This window comes from Salvelinus namaycush, unplaced genomic scaffold, assembly GCF_016432855.1.
Source record: "Salvelinus namaycush isolate Seneca unplaced genomic scaffold, SaNama_1.0 Scaffold614, whole genome shotgun sequence".
Taxonomy (NCBI): domain Eukaryota; kingdom Metazoa; phylum Chordata; class Actinopteri; order Salmoniformes; family Salmonidae; genus Salvelinus; species Salvelinus namaycush.
In genome coordinates, this window is record NW_024061325.1 from 55,123 (window position 1) to 67,648 (window position 12,526).

At 45.2% G+C, this 12,526-nt stretch overlaps 1 protein-coding gene across 1 annotated transcript; it reads right to left on the reverse strand.

Moving 5' to 3' along the window:
- Positions 1–1,127: 1,127 nt before the first annotated feature.
- On the reverse strand, positions 1,128–11,745 carry LOC120042116 (neuronal acetylcholine receptor subunit alpha-7-like). The gene is made up of 11 exons (XM_038986975.1): positions 11,694–11,745; positions 7,191–7,330; positions 6,940–6,984; positions 6,554–6,663; positions 6,314–6,393; positions 5,384–5,551; positions 5,049–5,243; positions 4,172–4,258; positions 3,986–4,095; positions 1,809–2,018; positions 1,128–1,655 (listed from the first exon to the last, which is right to left on the reverse strand). Exons 1-11 carry the CDS (start codon positions 11,743–11,745, stop codon positions 1,128–1,130), a joined length of 1,725 nt encoding a protein of 574 aa, XP_038842903.1.
- Positions 11,746–12,526: the final 781 nt, after the last annotated feature.

A 12,526-nucleotide genomic window follows, 5' to 3' on the forward strand; every position in this document is an offset into this window, starting at 1 on the left:
AGTGAAGCTGTTTAGTCCTGCCGTCAGAGAGAACTAGCCACCAATCACCCTCCTTCAGTAATGACAAATCAGATTAAACCCTGTGTCTCTACCAGCACTTTTATCTAACCCCCCTTCCTTATCTCTCTCTGCATGTCTCCCCTCCTCCCCCTCTCTCTTTTTTCCATCTCACCATACATCACTGACTCTCTGTGAATATCTCTCTTTCTGCATTTTCTCTCTGCCTCTCTCTCTCTCTCTCTGCCTCTCTCTCTCTCCCTCTGCGTCCCTGTTAACTGCTCTTTGATCGGAGGGAGACCGTCCAGAAAAGACATAGAAAAGTAGAAAATAAGATCATTTATTTTGAGATGCAAAACATAGACTGACACCTATTGTAGTTCCTCCAGACAGTCTGTCAACAACCAGTTATGTTTTATTTATTAGTGTTCGTGTGTGTGTATGGTTCTTTTGTTTGAAGCAGTGCTGAGCTGAGCTGAAGCCACAGAACCTGGTGCCAGCCCAATATGACTTCTGACCCCTCTCTGTCCAGTTCCCATCATCACACATATCACATTCATTAACACATGGCCAAAGGACAATACCATCATCATCAGTGAAGGATTTGACACATAACTCCCTCCATTAGCCAAACTGGGCATGAAGACCCGGAAGACAGAAGAAATGCACAGTAATTGCACAGAATTTAAATTCAATATCATAATACAAATTCTAAATTATGGAATTCAAATACAATTTATGTTCCCACTGAAATTGCTCCATAGTCTCCCACTCCCTTTCTGTGGGGTCCTTTGGGTGCTGAGAGTGCTCCCCCGGGACGTTTTTTAATATTTTTTAGGACTGTTAGAGGGTCACTTCTGGTGACTTTTTAAAAGGACATTCTACAAAATGTCTCTTTAAAGGAATTATAACCTGTAGCCAAACTGATGCAGCATAGCAGCTTTAAATAAGCTTAAGCATGGGTTTGCCAATCTCCATTTACCCCAAATGAAAATCCCCAAAGACTCTGAATGCCTCAAATGCACTAAATATACGTTGTAACTTGTCAATATGATCTTAAAAGCGCATCTTGGCAGAAATATGGATATATGTTTTTTCAATTTTTGATTTAGAAGCAGCGGGGCTCCTTCTTAGAAGAAGTCCTTGGAGGCGGCCTCTGCAAAGTTGGGTGCGGCCATGAGGATTGCGATGGTACAAATTATGTTGAACACACTGAACCCCACCAGACACAGCCGGTCGATGACCACTGCTGCAAACTGCCACTTCTCCGCCACGCTCACCCTGCGGTCCTGCTCACGGAGACCCTCGGCCAGGAACCGCACCTCCGCCAGCAGGGCCTGGAGCTGGGCCTCTGCTTCCCCAGCCTGGAACACCCTGGCCTGGGCATGGCAAGTACCCACTCCACTTGCCCCAGCCCCATCCTCTACACAGCTGGAACCTGAGGATGAGGGGTCAGGGTCTGGAGATGTGGGGGGTTGTGGCGGGGGGCTACCCAACGTTGTGGAGGAGGGTGGGTGGTGGTGGAGGATGCGGGTGTCAGAACCCCTTCTTTCTTCTCCTCCTCCTCCTCCTCTTCCTCCTCTCCAGGTGACAGCAGGGTCAGGTTCAGGAGGACTCTGGAAGCCCATGTATGGCAGGTGTCCATTGGGCTGAGCGTGGGGGATGGAGGGGAGATTGGGGTGTAGGTTGGGGTGTAGGTTAAGAAGGGGCTGGGGATATCGATTTGGGTTAAGGTGAATATTAGGCTGGGGGTTTGGATTATAGTTGGGATAGGACTGGAGGGTAGGGTTGGAAGGTGGGTGTGGTAGGGGCTGGCTGAGCTGGCTTAGACTGGCCTGCAGAGAGGTGAGGCTCTGGGGGAAGGTTAAGGGGGCTGGGGTGGTGGTGGTGGTGGTGGGGGCAGAGGAGCAGGTCTTGGTCTGGGGGTTGGAGGGGCTGTGGTGGGGTGTGAGCTCACCCCACTCTTCTGGACACTTCATCCTCAGAAACCAGGGAACCCACTGGAGTAGAACCAACTCAACCTGAGACACACACACACACACACAGTAAGTAAGTAAGAGGAGCCAGGGACCTTCTGTGGCAGAACAAACTGAGAGAGGGACAGGACACACACACACAGAATACAATGTATTTGGAAAGTATTTAGACCCCTTTCCTTTTTCCACATTTTGTTACATTACAGCCTTATTCTAAAATGGATTAAATAAACATTTTCCCTCATCAATCTACACAAAATATCCCATAATGACAAAGCGAAAACAGGGTATTTAGAAATGTTTGAAATGTTTGAAATGTTTGAACTTATTTACATAAGTATTCAGACCCTTTGTTATGAGACAAAAAATTGAGCTCAGGTGCATCCCTGTTTCCATTGATCATTCTTGAAATGTTTCTACAACTTGTTTGGAATCCACCTGTGGTAAATTCAATTGATTTGACATGATTTGGAAAGGCACACACCTGTCTATATAAGGTCCAGGGTAAAAACCAAGCCATGAGATCGTAGGAATTGTCCGTAGAGCTCTGAGACAGGATTGTGTCAAACACAGATCTGGGGAAGGGTACCAAAACATTTCTGCAGCATTGATTGTCCCCAAGAACACAGTGGCCTCCATCATTCTTAAAGCGAAGACGTTTGGAACCACCAAGACTATTCCTAGACTTGCGCCCTGCCAAACTGAGCAATCGGGGGAGAAGGGCCTTGGTCAGGGAGGTGACCAAGAGCCCGATGGTCACTCTGACAGAGCTCCAGAGTTCCTCTATGGAGATGGGAGAATACTCCAGAAGGACAACCATCTCTACAGCACCAATCAGGCCTTTACAGTAGAGTGGCCAGACGAAGCCACTCAGTAAAAGGCACACGACAGTCCGCTTGGAGTTTGCCAAAAAGCACCCAAAGGACTCTCAGACCATGAGAAACAATATCCTCTGGTCTGATGAAACCAAGATTGAACTCTTTGGCCTGAATGCCAAGCCTCACGTCTGGAGGAAACCTGGTACCATCCCTACATTGAAGCATGGCGGTGGCAGCATCATGATGTGGGGGTGTTTTTCAGAGGCAGGGACTGGGAGACTAGTCAGGATCGAGGGAAAGATGAACAGAGCAAAGTACAGAGATATCCTTGATGAAAACCTGATCCAGAGTGCTCAGGACCTCAGACTGGGGCAAAGGTTCGCCTTCCAACAGGACAATGACCCTAAGCACACAGCCAAGGCAACACAGGAGTGGCTTCAGGACAAGTCTCTGAATGTCCTTGAGTGGCCCAGCCAGAGCCCGGACTTGAACCCGATCGAACATCTCTGGAGAGACCTGAAGATAGTTGTGCAGCGACACTCCCCATCCAACCTGATAGAGCTTGAGAGGATCTGCAGAGAAGAATGGGAGAAACTCCCCAAATACAGGTGTGCCAAGCTTGTAGCATCATACCCAAGAAGACCCAAGGCTGTAATTGCTGATAAAGGTGCTTCAACATTGTACTGAGTAAAGAGTCTGAATACTTATGTAAATGTGATATTTAATTTTTGATATATATATATACATTTGCAAACATTTCTAAAAACCTGTTTTTGCTTTGTCATTATGGGGTATTGTGTGTAGATTGATGGGGGAAAAAATGATTTAATCAATTTTAGAATAAGGCTGTAACGTAACAAAATGTGGAAAAAGTAAAGGGGTCTGAATACTTTCCGAATGCACTGTAAAGTAAGTGGATAAGAGGAACCTGGTAATGTCATGCAGCAGAACAAACTGCACCTGATAGAAAAGGACAAACTGCACCTGATAGAAAAAGACAAACTGCACCTGATAGAAAAAGACAAACTGCACCTGATAGAAAAAGACAAACTGCACCTGATAGAAAAAGACAAACTGCACCTGATAGAAAAGGACAGGACGCACACAAGGTCCAGACATTCACATATATGAGAGGAACACACACAGACAGTCACAGACACACTTCAGAATCAGTAGACAGACAGAGAGCCTCACCCATTGAGGCATGTCTCCACTGTTGGGGTCGTGGTGATGGTACTGAAGTACAACTACAGTCGCCACCACTGACATCCCTACGGTAACCATGGTGCTCACAAAATACTGACCTAGAATGGAGACACAGTATTATAGTACACTTATACAGAGACACACACCCACACATACACACACACATTCACTGACCTATCAGTGGAATGCAGTCTGAGGTAGCTGGCATAATCTCAGCCACCAGCAACATGAAGAAGGTCTGAGAGAGAAGAATTGTTATGCCTGGAGAGAGAGATGGGGGAAAGGATATTATTACACTGGGAAAAACAGCAATACTTGTGGGGAGTACAATTCTCCATCTCTTTGCCAACTCACCCCACCCATTCATCTCTCCCCCATCTCTGTCCCTCCCCTTCCCCCTTCTCTCCCTCCATCTCTCTCCCGCTTTCTGATTCTAAAAATCACTTGAGGTTTTCTTGGACCGCTTCAGAATTACTGACAGAGAAACAATAAAAGAGAGGGCAGGTACGGAGACAGACAGAGAGAGAGAAAGAGAGAGAGAAAGAGAGAGAGAGTCATACAGCAGGACCATTATCTCATCTCTCCATCTCTAACACCTGATTTATTTTTCATCACTCTGAACTATCATTTCTTTCTCTTCTATCTTTCCCTTACACCTCATCATCTTCCCTTACACCTCATCATCTTCCCTTACACCTCATCATCTTCCCTTACACCTCATCATCTTCCCTTACACCTCATCATCTTACACCTCATCATCTTCCCTTACACCTCATCATCTTCCCTTACACCTCATCATCTTCCCTTACACCTCATCATCTTCCCTTACACCTCATCATCTTCCCTTCACCTCATCTTCCCTCTTTTCATCATATTTTACACTTTCCAGCGCCTCAGACCTCCCCTTTTCACCTTCAACATCTCTCCTGTCTCCATCCCTTCTCCCTTTTATACTCCTCTTCTCCCTCCCCCTGTCCTACGCCTCTCCCTCTTCCTTCTCCCTCCTCCTCTCCCCCTCTCCCTCCCCCTTTCCTTCTCCCCCTCTCCTCACCCAGACCGATCTTCTCCCCCGATTGGGCTGGCAGTAGGAACACCAGCAGTGTCAAGGAGGAGATGAGAACACAGGGGACGAGGAGGTTGAGAGCGTAGAACAGAGTTCTTCGTCGAAGGGTCACAACAAAGGTCACATCAGAGTAGGGCTCTGTACAGCACTCATAAAATATCTCATGACGATCACCTGGTACACCTACAAGAGGGGGGAGGAAAGAGGGAGTGAGAGATTAGAAAGTAATATGAAGGAGAGAGAGATACAAGAGGGATGGAAAAGAAAAGGGAGGGTCAAGGAGGAGGGACAACCAGGGTCAGGGGCAGACAGAGCTCTCTCACCCAGCAGTTCCCACTCTCCATTGGACATGTATCCTGACAGGTCAGCCTCCTGCATCTGGAGGTCCAGCAGCCAGCCGTCAAACGTCCACGAGCCAAACTTCAGCTCACAGTGCTGGACGTCAAAGGGAAACCAACGCACGTCCACTTCACACGCACTGCTGAAAATACCTGGGACAGGAAGAGAGGGGGTTTGTGAGAGATGTGGGGGAGAGGGAGTGAGAGAAGGGAAAGGGGGAGAAAATAAAAGAGAGATTGAGAGAGAAGTGCATTACCAGTAGGGGAGAGTGGGGTAAGTTGAGCCATTTGTTACATTCAGCATCAAAGGAAACATAGTATTCTTTCTAATAAAGATATCTACATATTTTTCAGGATGTTGTGTATCGCTGGAAATAATCAGAATTCATGTAAACACTACAGTTTTGAAAACACAGCTTGTCCAAAAAAAGGCTCAACTTAGCGCATGGCCATTGGCCCGACTTACCCAAAAGGTAAACATTTGGATTATATTAGCTCACACAGCTACAAGGGTGCCCTTTCATGCTCGGTTTAGGACCTCATATTGAAGGTTATAGAGACCCCAACGGATGTATAGAACAATCTTTAAATGTCCTACTTTGGTTTAGATATAAGCATCATGAAACCTCTAACACAATACATTTGTTTGACTTGGTGAAAATACTTTTTTTGGACCTAACTTGCTTACCACTTTTTCCATGTAGTTTCTTCCTTCACAGACTCCTTGAAATGACATCTTCCTAAATATTTGATCAAATTATAAATGTTGTGTATGATTTATTAGAAACCAGTGTGGCTCAACTTACTCCTTGTCTCAACTTACCCCACTCTCCCCTATATCTATGTTAAACTATGATGAGAGAGGGGAAGGTCAGGGAAGAATAAAAAGAGAGAAAGGTTGATCTGTAGTCTTACCTGGAGGTAGGTACTCACAGAATCCACTGGAGTTGACCAGCACATAGCTCTTAAAGGTGGCATCAAACTTATCATGGGCACTGAGAAGGACAAAAAAGAAAGATCAGGAAGATCAGTGTGTGTGTGTGTGTGTGTGTGTGTGTGTGTGTGTGTGTGTGTGTGTGTGTGTGTGTGTGTGTGTGTGTGTGTGTGTGTGTGTGTGTGTGTGTGTGTGTGTGTGTGTGTGTCCGTCCTACACACCTGTTGTACAGTAGTATATCAGGTATCCAGACCTGGTCAGTAGTGAAGCGAAGGGTTTTCACTCCTGGGTACTCTGACTGGTTCCACTGAAGGTAGTGGTCAAACCATTGCTATACAAATCCAGTCAATAAATGATTAAGGTTACAGAGGCTGTGTTTACACAGGCAGACCAATTCTGATATTTTTCCACTAATTGGTATATTTTTCCACAATCACATCAGATCTTTTCACATCAGATCTTTTTCAGAGCAAAATACCAATAAGTGAAAGAAATATCACAATTGTGCAGCCTGTCTAAACGCAGCCAGGGAGCCACACACACACACACACACACGCACACACACACACACTAGCGGGCATGGACACACATGCAGGGTCATCCTCACCATCTGAAGCCAGGCATTAGTGGTGAGGATCTGGTTTTTCTCATCCTGGAATAAGATGAAGACAGTTAAATTAGTGTGTGTGTGTGTGTGTGTGTGTGTGTGTGTGTGTGTGTGTGTGTGTGTGTGTGTGTGTGTGTGTGTGTGTGTGTGTGTGTGTGTGTGTGTGTGTGTGTGTGTGTGTGTGTGTGTGTGTGTGTGTGTGTGTGTGTGTGTTTATATGAATGTGTGTGTAAGAGAACATGGTAGCGTACCACATTCATGACTTGTAAGAGAGTGTAGGAGAATCGGACAGTGAGTGGTAGAGAGTCGTTGGCTACAGGTCTCTCCATACGGTTATAGTCCCTCAGTAGCTCCCTCAATAGATTACGCTGGTGGGGACCCTGCTCAGACACTGAGAGAGGGGGAGGGAGAGAGAGGGGGAGGGGATAAGGAGTAGAAAGGAGGGAAAGGGATGAGGATGAGGGAGGAGAGTGGGAGAGAGAGAGGGCAATGACGAGAGGGAAAAAATAGGAAGACAGAGGAGACAAAATGGACAGTTACAAAGAAACAGCTACATTCCTGCAGACAGAATGGACAGTTACAAAGAGACAGCTACATTCCTGCAGACAGAATGGACAGTTACAAAGAGACAGCTACATTCCTGCAGACAGAATGGACAGTTACAAAGAGACAGCTACATTCCTGCAGACAGAAGGAAAAATGCAGGGGTGAAACTTTGGTGGGGGGGACTTTGGAATGAGATGTTCAACAAGCAGGTGTCCACATACTCTTGGTCATGTAGTGTATATATACTGTATATAAGTCGGAAGTTTACATACACTTAGGTTGGAGTCATTAAAACTTGTTTTTCAACCACTCCACAAATTTCTTGTTAACAAACTATAGTTTTGGCAAGTCGGTTATTACATCTACTTTGTGCATGACGCAAGTAATTTTTCCAACAATTGTTTACAGACAGATTATTTCACTTATAATTCACTGTATCACAATTCCAGTTAGTCAGAAGTTTACATACACTAAGTTCACTGTGCCTTTAAACAGCTTGGAAAATTCCATAAAATTATGTCATGGCTTTAGAAGCTTCTGATTGGCTAATTTACATAATTTGAGTCAATTGGAGGTGTACCTGTAGATGTATTTCAAGGCCTACCTTCAAACTCAGTGCCTCTTTCCTTGACATCATGGGAAAATCAAAAGAAATCAGCCAAGACCTCAGAATTTTTTTCTTTAGACCTCCGCAAGTCTGATTTATCCTTGGGAGCAATTTCCAAACGCCTGAAGGTACCACGTTCATCTGTACAAACAATAGTACGGAAGTATTAACACCATGGGACCACGCAGCCGCCATACCGCTCAGGAAGAAGACGCATTCTGTCTCCTAGAGATGAACGCACTTTGGTGCGAAAAGTGCAAATCAATCCCAGAACAACAGCAAAGGACCTTGTGAAGATGCTGGAGGAAAACAGGTACAAAAGTATCTATATCTACAGTAAAACAAGTCCTATATCAACATAACCTGAAAGGCCGCTCAGCAAGGAAGAAGCCACAGCTCCAAAACCGCCATAAAAAAGCCAGACTACGGTTTGCAACTACACATGGGGACAAAGATCGTACTTTTTGGAGAAATGTCCTCTGGTCTGATGAAACAAAAATATATATTTTTGGCCATAATGACCATCGTTATGTTTGGAGGAAAAAGGTGGAGGCTTGCAAGCCGAAGAACACCATCTAAACTGTGAAGCACGGAGCTGGCCGCATCATGTTGTGGGGGTGCTTTACTGCAGGAGGGACTGGTGCACTTCACAAAATAGATGGCATCATGAGGAAGGGAAAATTATGTGGATATATTGAAGCAACAGCTCAAGACCTCAGTCAGGAAGTTAAAGCTTGGTCGCAAATGGGTCTTCCAAATGGACAATGACCCCAAGCATACTTCCAATGTTGTGACAAAATGGCCTCACGACAACAAAGTCAAGGTTTTGGGGTGGCCATCACAAAGCCCTGACCTCATCCTATAGAAAATTTGGGGGGCAGAACTGAAAAGGCGTGTACGAGCAAGGAGGCCTACAAACCTGACTCAGTTACACCAGCTCTGTCAGGGGGAATGGGACAAAATTCACCCAACTTATTGCGGGAAGCTTGTGGAAGGCTACCCGAAACGTTTGACCCAAGTTAAACAATTTAAAGGCAATGCTACCAAATACTAATTGAGTGTATGCAAACTTCTGACCCACTGGGAATGTGATGAAAGAAATAAAAGCTGAAATAACTCAATCTCTCTACTATCATTCTGACATTTCACATTCTCAAAATAAAGTGGTGATCCTAACTGACCTAATACAGGAATTTTTTACTAGGATTAAATGTCAGGAGTTGTGAAAAACTGAGTTTAAATGTATTTGGCTAACGTGTATGTACACTTCCGACTTCAACTGTACATAAGTCAAGAGTAAAGAGTAGCCAGTTTCTGCTCTGCTTGCTTTTACAACTCGGAGAAAGAGCGCAACACATATGGACTGACAGCATCTGCCTCTGTTCAACTTTCCCGTGCTGGTCCATCCAGCCTTTCAGAAGCTTGGCCTTCACACAGCCTGTCCGCCTGCTCTGTAGTGTCCGTGTGGTCCTAAATCCAGCTGTCTTGAACCTCCAAACAGCCTACCCAACTGCTCTAAGGTGTCCGCATAGTCCTAAAGCACACAGATGCTGTTTTTCGTATTACAGTGCAATGATAAAACTGGGGGGGACAAAAATGCATTTTCAGAATGTGGGGGTGTCATTACCCCTCCGTCCCCAGTGAAAGTTGCACCCCTGGAAAAATGAGAGAGAGAAATATATAGAGAAAGGAGTAGAACGAAAGTGATATGAATGCACTGATAGATGAAGAATATCTAAAACGGGGAAGAGATGAGCTGTAGGAGAAGAAAATATGAATCCAGAAGCGAGTGAGAATAATAAAAACATGATGAGAAGAAATACACCAAAAAAAGAAGAGATCATCTGAATGGAACGGTTTCAAATCGTTTTAAACAAAGCTGCTTTGAAAACGAGTACAGAGATTTATAGATGACTGGAGGAGGCAGGGGGCGGGGGCGGGGACGTGAAAGAGGAGAATCAAGAGGAGAGAGTGAAGAGAGGGAGAAAGATGAGGCGAGAGAAGGAGAATGAGGAGAATCAAGAAGAGAGAGACTGAAGAGAGGGAGAAAGAGGATAATCAAGAGGAGAGAGACTGAAGAGAGGGAGAAAGAGGATAATCAAGAAGAGAGAGACTGAAGAGAGGGAGAAAGAGGATAATCAAGAGGAGAGAGACTGAAGAGAGGGAGATAGTATCCAGACAGGCCCATTAATTGTTCAAGGTAGAGTCAGCAATATGACGTAGCTGAACAAAGTAAACAGGATCGTGGGTCAATTTCCGCAACAACTAAGAATGTTGGAGAGTGAGGCTAAACCCCTCTTTTGGTCCAGTGGCTACCACATTGTAATAGCGTGAAGCGAACCTGTGCACAAAAGCAGATACTGTGTGTGACTGTGTGAGAGCAAAGTCTTGCATCTTGCTCATCGTAATATCTGCGGTGCTGCTTGTGCAACGTCATTCCGCTGACTCTACCTTTAAAGGGATTGACTAGTCTTTCTGTGGCCGTTAAAACGTCTGATCTATTCCACACTGGAAATAGTGACGCATTAAACACTAAAACCCTCCACTCAGACAAACAGACAGACACAGACAGACAGACAGACAGACAGACAGACAGACAGACAGACAGACAGACAGACAGACAGACAGACAGACAGACAGACAGACAGGAGGACAGACAGACAGACAGACAGACAGGAGGACAGGAACCTCACTTCTAGCAGCTCCATCGTGGACTGACTTCACTCATTCCTGTTTCACAACTGTATCAGACTTAATGTATCTGTGCAGTTGATGAAATTCGGTAGCAATGTCTAACTAAAAATCTAATCAAATTAAATGTTATTGGTCACATACACATATTTAGCAAATGTTATTGCAGGTGTAACGTGTAGTGCAGTAGTATCTAACAATTCACAACAATACACACAAATCTAAAAGTAAAAGAAAGGAATTAAAAAAGATATAAAACTAGTGAATGTAATGTAGACCCACATACAGTAGAGTACAGTCTTTATAACAGCATGTTGCGTTTGTATGTAATATGCTATTATGTACCACAATGCTTGTAAACAACCTTTGTGGAGATTCATTTGTTGTGTTGTATTGCAATGTATTGCATTACTCTGGTGAATATCACCCCACAGAAAGAGCATTCCAGGTGGTACCATATCAATATACAGTCACAAGATGTTAGCCATCTAAGACACTGCTGCTGGTGCAGAGAGGAACAGATCAACCAACAACGGATTAAAACAGACAGGAGGGTTGGATTCTACAACTGTGATGAACAGCATCCTAACCTGTAAGCTCTGTGATCATTCCTCTCCCTTGTCTCTCTTTATTCCTGCTCCTCTTCTCTCCTCCCTCTCTGTTCCTCTCCCTTGTCTCTCTTTATTCCTGCTCCTCTTCTCTCCTCCCTCTCTGTTCCTTTCCCTCTCCTCTCCTCCCTCTCTGTTCCTTTCCCTCTCCTCTCTTCTCTCTCTGCTATGCAGCTGGAACTGTGCAGTTGAGTTCTCAAATATCAATGGACTTGCACATATTGTACGTACACGTAGAAACACATACACAACACTCACACACACATACACAGAGAGAGAGAGAGAACATGAAAGTCACTCACCGTGGAGCAGAGCTGAGAGTCCAAACAGACAGATAGCCACAGACTGCCTCATGTTGCACCACTGAACATAGAGAGCAGAGAAAGAGATGGGGAACAACAGAGACGGAGAGAGAGAGGCAGGGTAGAGTGGAATAGAGAGGGAGGGAGGCAAGACAAGTCAGGAGCAAGACAGGCAGCAACAGACGGGGGGAAGAGAGAGAGAGACAAGGAAGAGAAGGAGGGTAGGGAGGCAGAGGCAAGAAGAAAAACAAGCTGAGTGCATAGGAAGACAGAGAGGGAGAGAAGCTGGCAGCAACACAGGAAGAGAGGTACAGGGAGGGAGAGAGGGAGTGAGAAAGAGGAGAAGAGGCCGTAGTTACTCTTAGTAAAAAGGGTTCCAAAAGGGTTCTTCGGCTGTCCCCATAGGAGAAGCCTTTTGTTTCCAGGTAGAACTACACTATATATACAAAAGTATGTGGACACCCCTTCAAATTAGTGGATTCAGCTATTTCAGCCACACCCATTGCTGACAGGTGTGGGAAATGGAGCCCATAGCCATGCACTCTCCATAGACAAACATTGACAGTAGAATAGCCTTATTGACAAGCTGAGTGACTTTCAACGTGGCACCGTCATAGGATGCCACCTTTCCAACAAGTCAGTTCGTCACCTGCACACATTTCTGCCCCGGTCAACTGTAAGTGCTGTTATTGTGAAGCGGTAACATCTAGGAGCAACAACGGCTCAGACGTGAAGTTATAGGCCACACAAGCTCACAGAACAGGACCGGCGAGTGCTGAAGCGCACAGCGCGGAAAAATTGTCTGTCCTCGGTTGCAAAACACACACTACCGA